Below are 21,956 nucleotides of genomic sequence, written 5' to 3'. Positions count from 1 at the left end.
GAGCTGTCTCATTTGTATCCATTATGCAAGATCATTGTGTGGTGTGACTTAGTAAATGCCGCTGTGACTGTGATTTCTGTAGAACAGAGATTCCGGAGCAAAGCCTAAAAGAGCATTTGCAGTTCTGTTACCAAAGGTGACAGCAGTCACGAAATACTAACATTTAAACTCTGCTTGCCAGGAAACAGAGAAGATCATTGCTGAGCTGAATGAGACCTGGGAAGAAAAGTTGCGGAGGACAGAAGCAATCCGCATGGAGAGGTGAGTGTACAGTAGTGATGTCTGCAAGACCCATTCACTCAGTGTCCAGTTCACTTTATGCCACCTTTGTACCTCCCCTCCATGGGGGCTTCCTGGGGTCAGTTCATCTGCCTGTGCTGGTTGTAGTGACGTCAGCAGCCAGGAAGAGCCAGGATAGTAAGACCATCGGGCCTTACCCCAGTTTCGTCAATAGCATGGCTGACGCTCCTCCTCTACTAATGACTCCTGTAGGGGACTTTGCATAGACCCAGTTATGCTGACACAACACATGCCTGTGACATGTTCGGTCAGAGACCCCATTGGGACTGTCACCTGACGTGCTGAGATTACCTCTGAGCCTGTTTTCCCTGCCAGCTTGGTATTCCAGAACCCTACCTTGTTGAGCCAGACATGCTACCTGCTGCAACACAGACCCAGGTCTGGTCCCTGCCCCCAAAGCTGCAGACTTTAACCAAAAACTGCTCAGCAGGTCACCTATCTCGAGCACCCAGACACCCAGTTCCCAATGGGATCCAAACCCCAAATAAATCCGTTTTACTCTGTCTGAAGCTTATACAGGGTAAACTCATAAATTGTCCACTCTCTATAACACTGACAGAGAGATATGCACAGCTGTTTGCTCCCCCAGGTATTAATCACTTACTCTGGGTTAGTTAATAAACAAAAGTGATTTTATTTAGTGTAAAAAGTAGGATTTAAGTGGTTTCAAGTAATGACAGACAGAATAAAGTAAGTCACCAAGCAAAATAAAGCAAAAACATGCAAGTCTAAGCCTAATACATTAAGAGATTGACAGGTAAAATCTCACCCTCAGAGATGTTCCGATAAACTTCTTTCACAGACTAGATGCCTTCCGAGTCTGGGCCCAATCCTTTCCACTAGTACAGTCCTTGTTAGTTTCAGCAGACATCTTAGGTGGAAACTAGGGGTTTTCTCATGACTGGCAGCCCCCTTTGTTCTGTTCCACCCCCTTTTATAGCTTTGCCACAAGGCGGGAACCTTTTGTCTCTCTGGGTCCCCACCCCTCCTTCTAAATGGAAAAGCACCAGGTTTAAGATGGATTCCAGTATCAGGTGACATGGTCACCTGTCCTGTGAGACCCCAGCCTCCATTCTTCCAGGGCTGGCCCGCACGCACCCAGGAAGGTTTGCAAGTAAACAGACCATTTACAACCAATTGTCCTAGTCAGTGGGAACCATCAAGCTTCCAAACCACCATTAATGGCCCACACTTTGCATAATTACAATAGGACCTTAGAGTTATACTTCATATTTCTAGTTTTAGATACAAGAATGATACATTCATACAAATAGGATGAACACACTCAGTAGATTATAAGCTTTGTAATGATATCTTACAAGAGACCTTTTGCATAAAGCATATTCCAGTTACATTATATTTACACTCACAAGCATATTTCCATAAAACATTATGAAGTGCAATGTCACAATGCCCACAGCCCCTTTTCCAGAGGCAGTCAGAGGTGAGGGGACAGGTGTATTTTAGAAGTGAATGAGATGAGAGAAAGAAAAGATAAAGTCCCCGTACAACCATTTCAATACAGTGATCAGCCCTCCAAAAGGAAGAGGTGGATGGTCCTATTGGTAAGGCACCAAATCAGTCTACAAGATTTCTTCATGACCTCCTACAAGTTATTTAATCTCTCTCTTTTTCCCCCATCTGTAACACGGAACTAATAGTACTATCCAGGGGTGAAAGTAACTTAAAGGACTTACTGGTACGCCGGAGTCCTGAGCAGGGGTGTGGCCTCAACCAGAAGAGGCATGGCCTCAACCGGAAGAGGCAGGGCCTTTCAAGCTTTAAAGGCCCTGGGGCTCCAGCTGTGGCCGGGAGCCCCAGGGCCTTTAAATCACCCCAGAGCTACCAGCTGCAGAGGTGGCTGGGAGCCCCTGGGGCTCAGAGGCGAATTAAAGGGCCTGGGGCTCCGGCCGCTGCGGAGCTCTGGGCCCTTTAAATCACTGCGGGAGCCCGGCTGCCAGAGCTCCGGCTGGGATTTAAAGGGCCCGGGGATCCCCGCAGCAGCTGGAGCTCCAGGCCCTTTAAATTCCTGCCTGAGCCCGGCTGCCAGAGCTCCGGCGGTGCTTTAAAGGGCCCGGGGCTCCCCGCAGTGGCAGGAGCCCTGGGTCCTTTAAATCACCACCACGGAAGCTGGTCCAATCTGTACCGGACCGTACCGGCTCACTTTCACCTCTGGTACTATCCTGCTTCACAGCTGAGTCTTACTTCATTAACATTTATAAGGTGCTTTGAGATCCTCAAATACCCGGTACTAGCTAAATATTATAAATCGAATGTCTGCCTTAATTTAGAGGGCTTAGAGGAAATGGAATTACTGAAATCATTAATTTTCTTTATTGATTTAATTGTTTAATTGAACTCTCATAATAGGGGTCATTTTCCTAAGCACTATACAAATATCTAACAAAGCCCATAGCTAGTCTGTATATACACATGTTCCTCTCATAGTTACCCTCGTCCACCTTTGCCCTCCTCCTTCTATTGGTTTGTTCCATGCGCTAGATTCGCCTTGTTTCCAGTTGGACTGTGAGCGCTTTGAGGCAGGGTCTGTGTCTGTGCAGCCCTTAGCACAGTGGGATCCTGATCTCAGTTGGCTTCTCTAGGGGCTGCTCTGATGCAAAAAACTAACAACACAGGTTGTTTTGACAGACTTTTGCTTTTGCTGTTGCTCAGGGAAGCTTTGCTGGCAGAAATGGGCGTGGCCATGAGAGAAGATGGAGGCACCCTGGGTGTGTTCTCTCCTAAAAAGGTAGGTAGGATTCCTTTAATCTCTTCCGTCAGGCCAATCAGATCCTTCTAAAAATATACCTACTGCCCAGCAGCAGCACTTGGAAAATACCTACCTGCTAAATTCCTATTAGTCCAGCTCATTTCTGAATAGCTCTGAGACATGTGAACTACCCCCTCTAGCTCAGTGGGTGTTGACTCTGAAACATAAAAATGACACTTTAAACATCAACCCTGTTCACTGTTTCACTGCTGCTTGTTTTAATAGAAACATCCAGCTAATTTTCCCTTCCTGTTCCCAAACTGCCTGCCACAATTCTCCAGGTGGGGAATTTACTGTCAAAATAAAATAACCTGGGTTCCTGGAATGATTGTATGATTTCTTTTTAGATGCAGCTTATTAAAAACCTCCATTTTCCAATGTAAATGAAGTAGCCCCTGAATTAGCTGTCTTGCACACCAGGTTGCTGTAAAACCCAGGGATTCCTTGGTGCAGGATTTAGGTCCAGTTTGCCATGGAGTATGGAAGTCCTTAATCGTGGGTTTAAGACGCTGAATTATTATTAATGCCGTAGAAGTGTCCCAAAGTGTGCCAGGCATTCTAGGAAACCTCTGTTCCTGCCCCCAATCGCTTACATACTAAAGAGCTGTGGTTGGGCACTATATATTATACATTATTGTTGTTATTAGGGCTGTCATTTATTTTACATTTTCAAATATATTGATTTCAGTTACAACACAGAATACAAGGTGTACAGTGCTCATGTTATAGTTATTTTTATTACAAATATTTGCACTGTAAAAAACAAAAGAAATAATATTTTTCAATTCTGCCACTACAAGTACTGTAGTGCAATCTCTTTATCATGAAAGTTGAATTTACAAATATAGAATTACGTACAAAAAATAACTGCATTAAAAAATAAACCAATGTAAAACTTTAGAGCCTACAAGTCCACTCAGTCCTGCTTCTTGTTCAGCCAGTCGCACAGACAAATAAGTTTGGGCTGTTCATGCACAGCCTCTGGCATGTAAGCTGCTCCCAGCTACTTGCAACCAGATGACACTAGCCAATATCTCTGGTCCCAGACACAACCCTAGGAACCTCCGTCTTGCAGTGTCCAGTTATGCCCACTGGACACTGCAAGCTTGTATGAGTTCATCACTTTAACAAAGAAATTGATCTGTACCAGGCTTGTTATCCCAAGGGGAGTCTCTGACACGCTTTAAACCAAACACACTGTTTCAGGTAGAATAAACAAACAGATTTATTAACTACAAAGATAGATTTTAAGTGATTATAAGTCAAAGCATAACAAGTCAGATTTGGTCAAATGAACTAAAAGCAGAATGCATCTTAAACTGATCTTAACGCTTTCAATGCCCTTACAAACTTAGATACTTCTCACCACAGGCTGTCTGGTTACTCTTCAGCCAGGCTCTCCCCTTTGATCAGTGCTTCAGTCTCTTGGTGGTGATGTCTGTAGATGGAAGTGGAAGAGAGAGGAAGAGCATGGCAAATGTCTCTCCCTTTTATCATGTCCTTTCTTCCCTCTTGGTTTTGCCCTCCCCCCCCTTCAGAGTCAGGTGAGCATTACCTCATCACAGTCTCAAACTGACCAAAGGAAGGGGGCGTGACTCACTCGAGAGTCCAACAGATCCCTTGTTGTTGCCTAGGCCAGTGTCCTTTGTTCCTGTGAGGATGGGCTGGGTTTGTCCCGTACATGTCCTGATGAGGTGTGAACTGAAGAGTTTTTGCCTTGGCTTGCTTTAAGCCATGAGGACACATTTTCAACCTCATAATTATATACATGAAATTACAACCTATAACATTACTATAACAACAATGCTCAGTAGATCATGAGTCTTCCGAAGACACCTGACATGACAAACTTCACATTAGATACCACACAAGCATATTGTAAGGATGAACATGGGGGTGCTGGGTGTTCCTCCGAGGTACAGAATGTCACACCTATCTCCTGCAGTGTTCGGAGGGTAAATACCCTAGCAATGGTGGGGTGCTTAGATGCTATAATAAATGGGCCATATAAGTACCATTAGTAGATAGATACCCAGGCAACAGGTGTCTAATTAACACTTAACTAGATGGGTAGAGCAAGAAAGTAAGGCCTTTTGCAAAAGTGGATCCCTATAACAAAGCTAGGGTGACCAGACAGCAAATGTGAAAAAACGGGACTGGGGTGGGGGGTAATATAAGAAAAAGACCCCAAAATCAGGACTGTCCCTATAAAATCGGGACATCTGGTCACCCTATAACAAAGCACTTAACTTCGTATTTGGCACCTGGATAAATCAGAAAGTGTAGTTAATCAGAGCTCAGCACTCTAAAAATCAAGCCACTTATTCAGATGCCCAATACAGCATGAGGAGGTGAATTTTATGCAGGCATTATGGAGATTCTTGTCCACAAACACTTGTACAATATCCTAACAAAAACCACCTTAGCAGTCCTCCCCAAGTTAGACCTGATGTCCCAGGGCAAAGCAAAGGCTGTAAGGGTTAGCTTAACACAGGCTGCAAAGCAGGAAGATCTAGATGAGAAAGTGAGAGGAAGAAGTGGAAGAAGCCAGCTCAATGACGGGGGAGGAGGAAAGAAGTGACCTCATCTTCTGTTGCAACCAGGCTTTAGTAGATTGGTTGGAGGATGCAGAAGAGACATTTTGGCTACTCCCAATTGTCAGATAGACCTAGGCTCTGGCTACACTTGCAGCTGTAGAGCGCTGGGAGGTAAACAAGCCCTCGGAGACAGTAGCAGGGAAAGTGCTGCCGTGTGTTTACATTGTCAGCTGCAAGCACAGTGGCGTGGCCACATTAGCAGCTCTTGCAACGCCACAGAGAGCAGTGCATTGTGGTAGCTATCCCAGTGTGCAGATGACTGCAGCGTGCTTTTCAAATGGGGGGGGGGGTGGAATGTGACAGAGTGTGTGTTGTGTATGTGGGGGGAGAGATGTGTTTTGGGGGGCAGAGAGTGTGTCAGCATGTTGTCTTGTAAGTTCAGACAGTGGCAGGGGGAAACCCTGACATCAGCCTCCCCCTCCCCCCACCCTCGCCTCTCTCTCACACACAGGCACAAACACCTGCCTCTGCAGCAGCAGCATTCCACAATAATGGTTTGCTTTGTGTCCGGGAGCAGATAAGCATGCCGGCTGTCAGAAATGGAGCTTTGAAAGGGGATATCCACATGCCTGCAGCCGAGTTCAAAACAATGACCAGAGTGGCCACTTGACTTCAAGGGATTAAGGGACATTTCCAGAGGCCAATCACAGTGCAATAATGCAATACGTCATTCACACTGACACCCCGGTGTTTCAGCCAGGGCGCAGTAAGCTCTATGCTTCTCGTGGAGGTGGATTACCAGGGGCGCTTCAGCCGCGGAGTCCAGGCGCTCTAAGTGCCTTGCCAGTGTGGACACCTCAGGAGTTAGGGCGCTCGGGGCTGATTTAATGCGCTCTAACTTGCAAGTGTAGCCAAGCTCTCAGTAACTAATTCTTTCTACTTGTGCATCTGGGGGCTCTCTTCCTGTGAGGCAGGGACTGAGGGTGTAGGAACCCAACTCAGGAATCACCTAATCCTATAAATCAGGAATTGCTTGAGGTCTGTGATCTTCATCTTTTAATAAACAACCCTTCCACTCCTCAGTGTGTATTGACTGTTTGCCCTTGCATGAGGGACAGTTTCCGATCCTCTTTGCATGGCATTTAGACTGGTTTTATTGTTGTGATTTTAGAGGCTCTCCCACAAGGGATCAATCAGGTTTAAGATTATAACAGTGTGAGCTTGCTCCCAGAAGTGCTCTGCTTCTGGCAGCTAAAATTCCAGCACTGAGCGCTTCCTCCTAGCAGCACGGTTGGTCCTTGGCCATTTTGGGGTGCGTTAGTTGTGCCATGGGAGGACTTGGCTGGCTGTAATTGAATAAAGAAGCTGCTGTACCATGTGCTGGTGAATTCAGGAATCTCAGCTCCAGCTCAAAGGATGTAGTAGGCCCTCCTGTGTTACAGTAGTATGTCCATGCCCCTTGGCTCACACGATCCACTTGACTTTTACTCAAATGCTGGGTGGTATTAGACAGCTGAGGCAAATTTCTTTACATTTTCCAAGCCAATTAGAGAAGTAACATCAATGCTGAACAGACCTGATTTCCCCCAATCCCATGTGGCGCCGTCACTGGCACCTGTGCAAAGCTGGTGTGAATTGAGCTTGCTGTGAATGGAAAGCCTGATATGCCCCCTTGGCATGAAAGTAAATGGCCTGGTGAGATGCAGGGCACAGGGGAGCCAGGCCCCAGCTGTGCTGTTCCTGCTTCTGTTTTGATTTTTAATCAGCTTGTGAGGCACTGTTCAGGGCGGCAGGGACTGTCAAAGGAGTTAGAAGCCCAGTGAATGTCAGTGGGATTGGGCACCTGACTCTCTTTAGCCCCCTTTGAAAATCCTTATGTGACGTTCCCCTCTGGTGTTATCTGGACCAGTGATCTGCTAGGCTTCTCCAGTCCTTGACTCTGGGAGCCAGCCTTTACACTGCTCTGCTGTGAGAACCCCCACTCCTGGGCTGTTCATGCACAGCCTTTGGCGTGTAAGCTGCTCCCAGCTACTTGCAACCGGATGAGACTAGCCAATATCTCTGGTCCCAGACATGACCCTAGGAACCTCCATCTTGCAGTGTCCAGTTATGCCCGCTGGATGCTGCAAGCTTATATGAGTTCGTCAATTTAACAAAGAAATTGGTATGTACCAGGCTTGTTATCCCAAGCAGAGTCTCTGACATGCTTCAAACCAAACACACTTCTTCAGGTAGAATAAACAAACAGATTTATTAACTACAAAGATAGATTGTAAGTGATTATAACTTAAAGCACAAGTCAGATTTGGTCAAATGAAATAAAAGCAAAACGCATTCTAAGCTGATCTTAACACTTTCAGTGCCCTTACAAACTGAGATGCTTCTCACCACAGGCTGGCTGGTTGCTCTTCAGCCAGGCTCTCCCCTTTGATCAGAGCTTCAGGTGCTTGGGGGTGATGTCTTTAGATGTAGGTGGAAGAGAGAGAAGAAGAGCATGGCAAATGCCTCTCCCTTTTATAATGTCCTTTCTTCCCTCTTGGCTTTGCCCCCCACTTCAGAGTCAAGTGAGCATTACCTCATTGCAGTCCCAAACTGACCAAAGGAAGAGGGGTGACTCCCTCGAGAGTCCAACAGATTCTTTGTTGCTGTCTAGGTCAATATCCTTTGTTCCTGTGAGACTGGGCTGGGTTTGTCCCATACAGATGTGATGAGGTGTGAACTGCCTCTCAGCTCTTGGAGAGTTTTTGCCTGGGCTTATTTTAAGCTATGAGGATACATTATCAGCCTCATAAATATATACATGAAATTATAATTTATAACATTACAATAACAACTACTGTAACATCACTATAACAACCATGCTCAGTGCATTATGAGCCTTCCGAAGACACCTGACATGACAAACTTTGCATTGGATACCACACAATCATATTGTAAGGACGAACATAGGGGTGCTTGGGTGTTCCCCCAAGGTACAGAGCGTCAAACCTCCCCTCTTAGTTTACTGTAAGAGGGTTAGTCACTGACTAGTTTGAAGGCAGTTTGTGTTATAGGTCTCTTGGCATCCAGCCATTAAGGCCAGGAGGCAGTGTGCCTCAGTTTCCCCATTCACACACCGCAAACCAGGTTTTTTATGGTTTCTCTGCTGTGATAAGCTTTAAACCTGTTTACAGTTATTAATTGAAAAGTAGCATTATCATAAGGTTTAACATCAGTGTCAAAATGTTTATCCCCAAATCTTAAGATTAATACCAACATTTTTATCACAGATGGGTGTTTACAAGTATCTTTAAGATACCACACCCTCTGTTCAGATAGTGTAGTTTGTTCATTATCCATGGTGTCCTTTGACTCTCTCCCATGTAATCAGTCACTGGCTTTTCTTTCCCTCCAGTGTTTCCCTTTGTGTGGGCTCTTAATTTAATCATGTTTTTGGAATTTTGGTGCCTCAGGGTCTGGCAAGAAAGGTGTTCAGGGGGATCCTGCACATTAGCTGGCCTTTTGGGGAGTGGTCTCCCAACCCCAGGACTGTAGATATGCAGAAAATCCATCTCCCCTTTTGGGGTTACCCTGTGTTTTCCCCTCCCAGCACTGAGTCCTTCCCTGCCCCCTAGAGGGTTGTGTTCTGTGGGTTAGGTGTGTTTATCCTTTGATCAGATTCATCTTTACCCAGCAGCTTTCCCATAACTGCTCTCTAAGTCTTACCAGCCTGGGGGAAAACACCCCCTTCTCTGTCAGTTGGTTCATTTGTATTCTGGCAGACTACCACGTGGCAATTTCCTGGTCCCAACTTCTCTGTTACCACAGGCATTGGAGCTACATCTTGATTTAAAGAGACACAGTTACTTTCCAAAAACTTATCAGAAATAGCATCCTGAAAAAACGGGACCTGGATTGGGGTACCCGCCCTCACCCCTTTCTCTATCCCTGAGAAGTCAGCTGTGGGACTGCGCCCCTCCAGGAGGTCGGTTACACAGTTCCTTCTCAAAACCTGGGTCACAGGCTGAGTGCCTGAGTGCACAGATGCTGACCCAGTCACCCTCCTAGTGTTCTGGGCATCCTGCCCAAAGTGACTAGTGAGGAGACATTCTTGTACCCTCACTATTCCTTCCCCAGTTTCCTCCCCTGGGCCCCCTCCTAAGACACATTTCTCTGTGCCTCCTAGGAAAGGTTCTGTCTCTTGTTCAGCTGCAGAACTCTGCCAGCTAACAACTGGAATAGTTTCCTTAATCCCTGACAACACCTCTCCTGCCTCTGCGCCTGAGGGCATGTTGCCTTCTGCTGGAAAGGAGCTAGTCTCAGCCCCTCCCATACTTGAAAGCACCCGACTTCCCTGTGTTACAGAGTCACAGCAGTGGCATAGCCAGGTGGAGGGAACAGGGGGAGCGATTAAAAAAAAAAGGTGCCACCCACTGCGGTGCTTTTACTCACCTGGCGGCGCTCCGGTTCTTCGGCGGCGGGCCCTTCACTCGCTTTGTGGGTCTTTGGCGGCACTGAAGGACCCGCCGCTGAAATGCTGCCGAAGACCCACGGAGCGAGTGAAGATCCTGCTACCGAAGTGCTGCCAAAGACCTGGAGCGCCGCCGGGTGAGTAAAATAAAAGCGCCGCAGCGGATGGTGCCTTTATTTTTTGATCGCTCCCCTGGGTGAGTAAAAAGGCGCCGAGAAATTGACAAGGTGCCACTTGTGCTCAGTGGGGGAGCGGCTGCTCCCCCGCTCCCCCCCCCAAGCTATGCTACTGAGTCACAGGAATCCTCACCCACCTCAACGATTTCTGAGATCCCTTGCTCCTTCTCTGGGCTCTCCTCTGGGACACATTTCTCCCTGCTCCCTAGAGCTGGTTTTGCCTCTGATTCAGCTGCAACCTGCTGGCAGCTAACAACCTGGACAGTTCTCTCCCTGGCAGGCATTACACCACCATCCCTTCCTGATGTGGTGTTGCCCCCAGCTGCAGTGCATGAGTTGGTTTCAACCACCTTCCCACCTGGAAGCACACTGCTTCCCTGTGTTACAGAGTCACAGGAATCCTCACCCACCTCAGTGATTTCTGAGATCCCTTGCCCCTTCTCTGGGCTCTCTTCTGGGACACATTTCTCCCTGCTCCCTAGAGCTGGTTTTGCCTCTGGTTCAGCTGCAACCTGCTGGCAGCTAACAACCTGGACAGTTCTCTCCCTGGCAGGCATTACACCACCATCCTTTCCTGATGCGGTGTTGCCTCCAACTGCAGTGCAGGAGTTGGTCTCAACCATCCTCCCACCTGGAAGCATGTGGTTTCTCCCTGCTGCAGAAGAATCAAGGAGAGACCTTACCCTTTCCCTTGGGGGTCCCAGCATAATACCCCCTCCTACTACAGGCAAATACTTTAACCTGGGCTACACGGAAAAAATCATTACCCAGGAGCAGGTCGAACAAAAGGTGTTCCGTTACCCCCACAGTCAAAACACTTTCCAAACCTTCCCAAACCACATGGACTTTAGCTAGTGGTGTGAGGAATCTGCGTTTGCCCACCCCCACAATCTCTGCCATTTTGCCAGACAACATACTGGCCTTTTGGACCACACTCTGCTTAACCAGAGAAATCTGGGCCCCTGTATCCCTCTGCCCCAGGTATTCCCTGCCATCAATCTGGACAGCCTTAACATGCTCCATACCTGGTTCTGCAACGGCTAACCTCACAGAACCAATATGATAGGTTTCAATTGCTTGTGGGGGGTTTCTGTGTTGAGACCAGCAGAACTAACATGAGCTCTTGTTTGCCTGCTTCCTCCTAGCACAGGGCATTTATTCCTCAGGTGATCAGTAGAATTACACTGATAGTACCTTTTGGGCTCTTCTACTTTTACCGGAGATTTGGGATGAGGGTTATAGGAATGTTTTTGGGTGAGAGACGGTTTAGGCTCCCAACCCCCTTCTCTCTTCCCAGGGGCAAAATGGGTTCCTCCCTTCCCACCAGTTTTAAACCCCTCTTTCTGTGGCCTGCCCTCAATAGACACCTGATTCTGTTCGAAGGCATCAGCTAAAAAAGCCATCTCATCCACAGATTACATCTTTGTCCCATAGACACTGCTTTACATCAGCCTTACCTATGCTTAGGAAATGCTCTTGAGCAACAAGATCCAACATTCCCTCAGAACTTGCCACTTCTCTACCCCTCACCCATTTTTCCAACAAATCTTTCATTTTGTTTACATATTTGCAATTACTCATCCCAATATCCCTCTTAAGATTCCTAAATTTAACTCCATATGTTTCAGGGTTAATCTGAAAACTTCGCAAAACAGTATCTTTAAATTTGCCCTAGTCTAAAGCATCTTCAATAGGCATTCCATTGAATACATTTTGAGCTTTACCAGTTAATTTCGTAATCAGGGTAGGAACTCTCTTATTATCAGTGATTTCATGTATTACACACAGCCTTTCGAAAGTAGTCAGATATTCAGCAATATCATGCTCTTCACTGTATGCAGGACATAAGTGTTCCCATTTGTGGATTTTTGGAGTGATGGGAGTCGTTGGGGTCGGGGAGTTCTGGTTCTGCTTCTCTAGCAGGTCCAGTTGGTGTTTTTGCCATCTTTCTTTTTCTTCCCGCTCTCTTACCCTTTCTGTCATGGCCCTTCTGTGTGCAGTCTCCTCTCTGGCTGCCTCTCCGGCTGCCTCTGCCTCCATAGTTTCCCTGGCCGCAGCTGCTTCTTTGAGCCTCATTACTGCCTGCCCCATTTGAAACTCGCAGTCCTTTGCCTTCTCTTCTGCTTCCAGTTTGGACAGGTCTAGTTTTGTAGCTGCCTCATTGGTATCATTTTTCTGCTGTCTTGTGCTTATTTTCCTCACCCGAAATAAACAAACAGAAATTAACAAAATTGTGACCTCTTCCTGACTGTTCTTAGCCACTGCACTTAAGACTCACTTAAAATCACAAATCTCTGTGCTTAAAGTGTGCACTTCACTTGGAGTAAGAAGCCGTACATACGCCCTGCTCGCTGCACCACTGTGATGTTCCCCTCTGGTGTTATCTGGACCAGTGATCTGCTAGGCCACTCCAATCCTTCACTCTGGGAGCCAGCCTTTCCCTGCTCTGCTGTGAGAACCCCCACTCCTGGGCTCTTCATGCACAGCCTGCTCCCAGCTACTTGCAGCCGAATGAGACTAGCCAGTATCTCCGGTCCCAGACACATACCTAGGAACCTCCGTCTTGCAGTGGCCAGTAATGCCTGCTGGAAGCTGCAAGCTTATATGAGTTTGTCGATTTAACAAAGAAATAGATATGTACCAGGCTTGTTATCCCAAGGAGAGTCTCTGACATGCTTCAAACCCCTTCTTCAGGTAGAATAAACAAACAGATTTATTAACTATAAAGATAGATTTTAAGTGATTATAACTCAAAGCCTAACAAGTCAGATTTGGTCAAATGAAATAAAAGCAAAACGCATTCTAAGCTAATCTTAATACTTTCAGTACCCTTACAAACTGAGATGCTTCTCACCACAGGCTGGCTGGTGGCCCTTCAGCCAGGCTCTCCCCTTTGATCAGCGCGTCAGTCGCTTGGTAGTGATGTCTGTAGATGTAGGTGGAAGAGACAGGGCATGGCAAATGCCTCTCCCTTTTATCATGTCCTTTCTTCCCTCTTGGCTTTGCCCCTCCCTCCCCCCTTCAGAGTCAGGTGAGCATTACCTCATCGCAGTCCCTGACTGACCAAAGGAAGGGGGGTGACTCCCTCGAGAGTCCAACAGATTCTTTTGTTGCTGTCTAGGTCAGCGTCCTTTGTTCCTGTGAAGCTGGGCTGGGTTTGTCCCATACAGATGTGATGAGGTGTGAACTGCCTCTCCGCTTTTGGAGCTTTCTTGCCTGGGCTTATTTTAAGCCATGAGGACACATTTTCAGGCTCACAACTATAAACATGAAATTACAACCTATAACATTACTAGAACAACTACTATAACATCACTATAACAACCATGTTCAGTGCATCATGAGCCTTCCAAAGACACTCAACATGACAAACTTTGCATTGGATACCACACATTCATTTTACAAGGATGAACATGGGGTGTTGGGTGTTCCCCCAAGGTACAGAGTGTCACACCCTACCGCAAATGTTCTCTCCCGGAATTATGCTGGGGCAGGAGTGGGGGCTCCGTGCAGTGGAGCAGCTTGTCAGTTGGCTGTGTTTTCGAGGGCTGGGCTGTCCTGGGACATGGCTCTGTGTCTGGCATGGATACTGAGGATGCCTTTGACCCATTGTCTCTTTCCCTCCCAGACACCTCACCTGGTCAATCTCAATGAGGACCCTCTGATGTCTGAATGCCTTCTGTACTACATTAAGGATGGGATAACCAGGTGAGGGTGTAACCGCCACAGAATCATGTAGCACCAGTGTGTCTGCTGAAATGAACAGCATCAGACTCTGGTTGTCGTGAGTGCAGGGCAGGCCCAGGGCATGGGATCCCCCTCTCCGCCTCATTCACTGCTGAACCAGGTATTGGTGCTCTGTTGCTATCAAACTCAGATCACCAGTGGCAAAGGGACCTGATACTATAGAGCAATTGCAGCCCTGCCCTCTGCATGGTCCCTGGGTCAGGCTGGCCTTCCTAGAGAAGTGAACTGAAGGGGAGTCTAATTGACGTGTTCCCATGGATTTAATGTGCTGCCCCGTGAAGGGAAGCTGGGCAGTGCTATCCTTGTGGAAGAATGTCCCATCCTGAGGATGGGCGAGGGCTCCCCTCTGCAGAAGACCTGGCCCTACACTACCCAGGTGTACTGTGAAGGGGGAGCAGACCCTGTGTCGGCAGGGGGAGAGAGCAGATGCAGATTTTAATTCCACCACTTAGAAGGGATGCGTTAACTAGTGTATACCGGCATGCGAAAAGTCATGTTTCCCCGTGACAGCTTCCAATTAAGATGTTGGCCTGGCTGCCCGCTGAGGCTCTCCCGGGACTGGATCCAAAGCCCATTAAAGTAGATAGAATGACCAGTGGGCTTTGGATCAGACCCTTTGAGTGCGCTGCTGCCAGCGGTCTGAAACCTGGTGTATTGTTGTCAGGGAACTCCACTAAGTCTGTGTCTGCCTGCAGGGTCGGCCGAGAGGACGCAGAGAGGAGGCAGGACATCGTGCTGAGCGGACACTTCATTAAGGAAGAGCACTGCATTTTCCGCAGCAACACCAAGGCCGGTGGCGAAGGTACCCGCGGACAGAGAACCTCACACGTCCACAGTCTGTGCTCTCACCCCAGTTCAGTCACATACCTGGCTACCTGCAGCTCCTTCTTAGTGTTTGCAGCCAGGGCACCCCAGCTTCTGCTTACATCCAGGAGGACTGGGGCACTGATGCCTGTCAAGAGGTCTGGAGTAGGGCACCTCTTCTCCACCTACTTGTCAAGGTGGGGTATTGGAATACAGCCTTCGCAGGATGTGCTGTGATAGCGCCACTTGTCTTCTGGGTTGGGTCATTCCCATTTTCTTTCTTGCACTCGTTGAAGCACAGTCAGACCAATCTCCTGGCTGTGCCAGCTTCCCCAGTCACACCCCTTGAAAGGCAGCTAGCAGTGCAGAGCATTGGCAGGGCACTGTTGCCTTCCATAGCCACACTACTGGCAGAAGTGAAGGGAAGCATCTCCAGGGAATTGCAAGTGATATGCTAATAGAGGCTATTCTGTAAGGCAAATCAGGAAGAAGAGAAGATGGTTGTGAAAGAAAAGAGTGAGATATGGAGGCTGATTCCCTTGCCGAAGACATTCTGCATTGTCTGAGGCTATCCCTCCTGCAAAACGGGTGCAAACTTGCCTGCTCACAGGAAGCAGGGGGTAAAACTCTGGGATTGATTTGCGGAAAGGCCAGAGACTCAGGCTCTGTTTTTTTCTTAATCTCTTCCTTGTCAAATCTGTGCCTGTGCACAGTCTTTCAGAACGCGCTTTGTAGCTTCAATGGGAGCATGGTCCAACCCCTAGAATCCGTGCTAGATGTCACTAGCCAAGCAGAGTGAGGCCTAGCACTCAGCTCAGTGGCATTTTGCTGTTTGCAGTCTGAGATGCACAGGGAAGCATATTGTTCAATATGGTGACTGTCAACCAGGCCTGATTTCCACCTTGTGCTCATTTGGTACTCAGGGAGTGGAGCAGTGGTGACATCAGAGGTAGCACAGCCAATCATCACTCTCTCCCTCTTGTTCATTTGAATACTTCGATCCCATTGGTTGAAATGAGTCAGCAAGTGAAACTGCAGGTCAGGACTCTGCTCTGCTTTGTCAGAGTTGGGGGGCCGGAGGTTCAGGACTGGAACAGTGGGGGCTGCTTCAGGTCAGGAGCTTTGTTGGTTGAGTAGGAGTGAGGCTGGAGATTTGAACTGTGGCTCCCTCCACACTATGCCTGGCCTGGGGGGCGGGAACAATTAGTGTAGTGGGAGTGCTGAGAGCCATTGAACCAAACTGTAATATAATGGAAACCACTTCAAGCCGGAAGGTGCAGCAGCACCCCCACCGTGTTCCCTCTAATTTTTTCTATCCATGGGTGGAATGAATTTTGTACCATATTGTACCATATTGAGGTAATGTGAGGATGTGCGCCACCAGCAGAAACAAGAAACCTATATATTTATATATTTTTAAAAAGTTACCATAGGGATAATTACTCCAGCCAGGACAGGGTAGGCATTTTAGAACTCACTAATCAAAGAATTACATTTAAGCGTAAGAGAGAAATAGAAATTATGAAATGCATAGACCAGTCAAAACACTAAAACAACACACTTTGAAATGTGTTGGGAGGTGAATGTAAAAGACACAATGTGTGTGTGAGACAGAGAGAGACACGCTGCCCCTTTAAGTAGATCGGCACTCAGCAGTCTGAAGCCTGCTCCCTGCTTGTTCAGACACAACAACACCTGCCAGCCAGCTCTGTCCTGAGCCCTGTTGTGTCCCCGCCCTGCTCTGTGGAGATGGGGTACAGGGGAGGGGGACACTCTGACATCAGCAGTCTCCTCTCCTCCCCCATGCTCTGCACAGCAAGCAGGAGGCTCCCGGCAGCAGCTGGCCAGAGGCAAAGGGCAGGAGCAGCTCAGCAGTGCGGGAAGGGACACCTGAAGTGCACAGCACTTGATAGCTTGCTGGGCGGCCCCGCAGCTTAGAGGGAACTTAGACCCCCAGCACCCCTAGTTCCAGCACCTATGTGTCTGGCTCAGGCAAGATCATTTCCCTTTGCCCAGTCAGAATGGTTGTAGTTCATGTAAACATTGTAAATCATGTGGTGCAGCAGACAGATTCCTTAGCCTGCTGCACCCAGTGGGCAGTCTCGAGAGGAGAGAAGACAGGCAGGCAGCAGGGTTCGGGTTCAGGTTACTGATGGGTTTTGCCTCAGTGCTGTGAGGGGAGGTTGTTATTAATATATAATTGATGATGCCAAGAAGAGTGGCAGCCTGGCTGACTCAACATTATACAGGTTTGCTGGCAGTGTCCCGTAAAATCACTACAGGTTTAGGGATAGAGACTGCTTTCCTGTCCCTCCTCCCACCTGCAGCAGCAATGGGGTGGGCAACCCACTGCCATGCAAAAGTCTGGAGTGGCCCAATCCCTCTTTCACTCTGTCCAGGAATCTCCGTGCAGCCTAGCTTGCCGAAGAGGCCAGCAGGTGGCAGTACCGCAATATAACGTCCAGTTTGGAGGGTACTTCTTACCAAGTGACTAGAGAACAAATAACGCCACTCACAGATCCCCGGGCATCCTAAGGTCCCTCTGTTTACTCAGCATCATGTGCTGTCCCCTCTTACACGTGCTGTGTAGTGCTTTGCTCTGTGAGCAGCCCCCGGGCTGTCTGTGGGACTAGTTGTGATGTGGGAGGGAGCGGGGCATGTTCTAGCTCTCCTGATTAATGCTCAAGGACTGATGCTCAAGGTAGTTTGCAGTTTACAGATCCAGGCTGGACTTTGGCATGGAAGAGACAATCAATGCCAGTGAAATAATGGGGGTAAGAAGGTGGTGTAGGCCTGCCCTGTGGGAACGTATGGAAAGTAACCTGGTATTTATAACTAAAATATAGGTAGAGGGAGGGGGATATCTTCCAAAGCACCTCAGGGGTTTAGGAGCACCAGCCCCATTGATTTTCAGCGAGACGTGCTCCTAAATTCCACTGGCGCTTTTGAAATACAACTTTGTTGTATGTGCTTGGGCCCAGCTCCACTGGCATCAAGATGCTAAACAAACAGCCCTCCCTGCCTATCGCAGCCCATAGGGCCTGCACAGCCAACATTTCCAATGCGATCAGGAGACCAGCAGCCCTTCAGGCCTCTGCTGTCCCTTCACACCTCTTCTGCTGTCTCTTTCTCTCTCCTATGCCTTTCCCGCAGTAGTGGTGACACTAGAACCTTGCGAAGGGGCCGACACCTACGTCAATGGCAAAAAAGTGATGGAACCCAGTGTCCTGCGATCCGGTAGGTCCTGCTTCAGAGGGGGTGATTGACTCAGCACTGACAGATTGCTTTAACCATTGACTCACATCAATCCCCTTATAGAAACACACCAGAGCAGATGGTGGTTCTAGTCTAGTGGCATCAGTGCAGTGACAGTGGGGGATAGTCAGTGGGGCTACTCATGCTCAAGTGCTCTGTTGAATCAGGGCATAAGTCGTGGGACACGAGAGGCCTTGTTGGTGGAAATCCTGCTGTGCAACCCTTGTCACTGAGTTGGGGTTCCTGCATATACACCTCTACCCTGATATAACGCTTCCTCGGGAGCCAAAAAATCTTACTGCGTTATAGGTGAAACTGCGTTATATCGAACTTGCTTTGATCCGCTGGAGTGCGCAGCCCCGCCCCCCCGGAGCGCTGCTTTACCACGTTATATCTGAATTTTTGTTATATCGGGTCGTGTTATATCGGGGTAGAGGTATACTGGAGACCTCGTTGGTTAACTCCGAACTGCCCTCCCCAAAGGAAACCGAATCATCATGGGGAAGAGCCACGTGTTCCGATTCAACCACCCTGAACAGGCTCGCCAGGAACGGGAGCGGACCCCATGTGCAGAGACCCCCGCAGAGCCAGTGGACTGGGCCTTCGCGCAGCGAGAGCTGCTGGAGAAACAAGGCATTGACATGAAGCAGGAGATGGAGCAGAGGTAGGAGGCATGGGGGAGGCAGAGGAGATGATGGATCATGGAGGGAGGGGAACATGGAGAGGTGGAGCAGAAGGGAAGGAAATGGGGTGTCAGCCAGTAACTGGATCTGTCCAGGTTTGTCATTTTGTCCTTCCTAATTCTTCCCAGGCTTCAGGAACTAGAGGACCAATACCGCAAAGAGAGAGAAGAGGCCAACTATCTTCTTGAGCAGCAGAGGCTGGTAGGTGGCACACACATTCTGCTTCTTATCTGGTTCATCAGAGCAATGCTAGTCACCGTCAAGGCGCAGACTGGGGTTGAGTCTCTAGTCTGAACAATGGATAACGTGCTGACATGAGTAGGGCGGATCTGCATCTTCGGAAGATGCTACCTAGACTGGAAATATCATGTGTCTCCATGTCTCACGGGGCCTTTTAGACCAGTGAACACAGCTGGGGGGGTAGGTTGGCTTTCTACAGGGATTTGAGCCATTTGTCAGTTTTATGGGGATCGAGAGAGACCTGGTACAGGAAGGGGGTGGTCAAAATCAAGAAGAGAGTTGTTTGTAGGTTATTTCCTTATCTTCCCCCCTTTCCCTCAGGACTATGAGAGTAAACTGGAGGCTTTACAGAAGCAGATGGACTCCAGGTATTATCCTGAGGCCAATGAGGAAGAGGAAGAGCCCGAAGATGAAGGTAAAAGTTCAGTGAAAGCAGAGAGTGACTGACATAAATTGTGCAAGAGAGAACGAGCCTTTTCCAGTTTTCCTGGCCAATGACACTTCCTGATGGCCCTGGGAGCGGGGCTCTGGTCTGTTACGATGAAAGTCCAGAAGATCCAGGTGTATCGGCAGGAGACTCTCTCTTATCATAAGAATGGCCCTAGTGAGTCAGACCAAAGGTCCATCTAGCCCAGTATCCTGTCTTCCAACAGTGGCCAGTGCCAGATGCTCCAGAGGGAATGAACAGAACAGGTAATCATCAAGTGATCCATCCCCTGTCACTCCTTCCCAGCTTCTGGCAAACAGAGGCTAGGGACACCATTCCTGCCCATCCTGGCTGATAGCCATTGATGGACCTATCCTCCATGAATTTATCTAGTTCTTTTTTGAACCCAGTTATGGTCTTGGCCTTCACAACATCCTCTGGCAAGGAGTTCCACAGGTTGACTGTGCGTTGTGTGAAAAAATACTTCCTTTTATTTGTTTTAAACCTGCTGCCTATTAATTTCATTAGGTGACCACTAGTTCTTGTGTTATGAGAAGTAGTAAACAACACTTCCTTATCTACTTTCTCTACACCAGTCATGATTTTATAGACCTCAATCACATCTCCCCTTAGCCGTCTCTTTTCCAAGCTGAAAAGTCCCAGTCTAATAAGACTCTCCTCATACAGAAGCCGTTCCATACCCCTAATCATTTTTGTTGCCCTTTTCTGAACTTTTCCAATTCCAATATATCCTTTTTGAGATGGGGCGACCATATCTGCACACAGTATTCAAGATGTGGTCATACCGTGGATTTATATAGAGGCAACATGATATTTTTTGTCCTATTATCTATCCCTTTCTTAATTATTCCCAACATTCTGTTTGCTTTTTTGATTACCGCTGTACATTGAGTGGATGTTTTCAGAGAACTATCCACAATGACTCCAAGATCTCTTTCTTGAGTGGTAACAGCTAATTTAGACCCCATCATTTTATATGTATAGTTGGGATTATGCTTTCGAATGTGCATTACTTTGCATTTATCAACATTAAATTTCATCTGTCATTTTGTTGCCCAGTCACCCAGTTTTGAGAGATCCTTTTGTAGCTTTTTGCAATCTGCCTGGGTCTTATCTATCTTCAGTAATTTTGTATCATCTGCAAATTTTGCCACCTCACTGTTTACCCCTTTTTTAGAGATCATTTATGAATATGTTGAATAATACTGGTCCTACAACAGACCCCTGGGGGACACCACTATTTACCTCTCTCCATTCTGAAAACTGGCCATTTATACCTACCCTTTATTTCCTATCTTTTAACCAGTTACCAATCCATGAGAGTACTTCCCTCTTATCTCATGGCAGCTTACCTTGCATAAGAGCCTTGTCAAAGGCTTTCTGAAAATCAAAGTATACTACGTCCACTGGATCCCCTTGGTCCACATGCTTTTTGACCCCCTCAAAGAATTCTAGTAGATTGGCGAGGCATGATTTCCCTTTACTAAAACCATGTTTACTCTTCCTCAACAAATTAGGTTAAACTATATGTCTGACAATATTGTTCTTTATTATAGCTTCAACCAGTTTGCCCGGCACTGAAGTCAGGCTTATAGGCCTGTAATTGCTGGGATCACTTCTGGAGCCCTTTTTAAAAATTGGCGTCACATTAGCTATCCTCCAGTCATCTGGTACAGAAGCTGATTTAAATGATAGGTTACAGACTACAGTTAGTAGTTCTGCAGATTGACATTTGAGTTCCTTCAGAACTCTTCGGTGAATACCATCTGGTACTGGTGACTTATTGCTGTTTAATTTATCAATTTGTTCCAAAACCTCCTCTAATGATACCTCAATCTGGGACAGTTCCTCAGATCTGTCACCTAAAAAGAATGGCTCAGGTTTGGGAATCTCCCTCACAGCCTTAGTCGTGAAGACAGAGGCAAAGAATTCATTTAGTTTCTCCGCAATGGCTGTATCATCCTTGAGTGCTCCTTTAGCACCTAGATCGTCCAGTGGCCCCACTGGTTGTTTAGCAGGCTTCCTGCTTCTGATGTACTTAAAAAAAAAATTGCAATTATTTTTTGAGTCTTTGGCTAACTGTTCCTCAAATTCTTTTTTGGCCTTCCTAATTGTATTTTTACATTTCATTTGCCAGCGTTTATGCTCCTTTTTATTTTCCTCACTAGGATTTAACTTCCACTTTTTAAAGGATGCCTTTTTGCCTCTCACTGCTTCTTTACTTTGTTGTTTAGCCACGGTAGCTCTTTTTTGGTTCTCTTACTATGTTTTTTTAATTTGGGGTATACATTTAAGTTGAGCCTCTATTATGATGTCTTTAAAAAGTTTTCACACAACTTGCAGAGATTTTACTTTTGGCACTGTACCCTTTAATTTCTGTTTAACTAACCTCCTCATTATTGTGTAGTTCCCCTTTCTGAAATTAAATGCTACAGTGTTGGGCCGCTGTGGTGTTTTTCCTGCCACAGGAATACTAAATTTAATTATATTATGGTCACTATTACCAAGCGGTCCAGCTATATTCACCTCTTGGACCAGATCCTGTG

General features: G+C 47.3%; 1 protein-coding gene across 11 annotated transcripts in view; it reads left to right on the top strand.

The window, feature by feature from the left end:
• The window catches only part of KIF1A (kinesin family member 1A), a 182,945-nt gene that overhangs the window by 87,134 nt on the left and 73,855 nt on the right, over window positions 1-21,956 (top strand). For 10 of the 11 annotated variants that reach the window (XM_054039625.1, XM_054039621.1, XM_054039620.1 and 7 more), the window contains 8 exons: window positions 182-261; window positions 2,974-3,049; window positions 13,862-13,941; window positions 14,676-14,782; window positions 17,938-18,021; window positions 18,523-18,703; window positions 18,851-18,923; window positions 19,284-19,377. In XM_054039625.1, coding sequence (XP_053895600.1) covers window positions 182-261; window positions 2,974-3,049; window positions 13,862-13,941; window positions 14,676-14,782; window positions 17,938-18,021; window positions 18,523-18,703; window positions 18,851-18,923; window positions 19,284-19,377 — 775 coding nt within the window. The remainder of the gene's footprint in view (window positions 1-181; window positions 262-2,973; window positions 3,050-13,861; window positions 13,942-14,675; window positions 14,783-17,937; window positions 18,022-18,522; window positions 18,704-18,850; window positions 18,924-19,283; window positions 19,378-21,956) is intronic. The other variant, XM_054039618.1, reaches the window with a different exon arrangement.

The sequence above is a fragment of the Malaclemys terrapin genome, chromosome 9 (assembly GCF_027887155.1).
Source record: "Malaclemys terrapin pileata isolate rMalTer1 chromosome 9, rMalTer1.hap1, whole genome shotgun sequence".
NCBI lineage: Eukaryota > Metazoa > Chordata > Testudines > Emydidae > Malaclemys > Malaclemys terrapin.
Note: the sequence above shows the minus strand (reverse complement) of the source record. Positions and strands in the feature narration are given on the sequence as shown.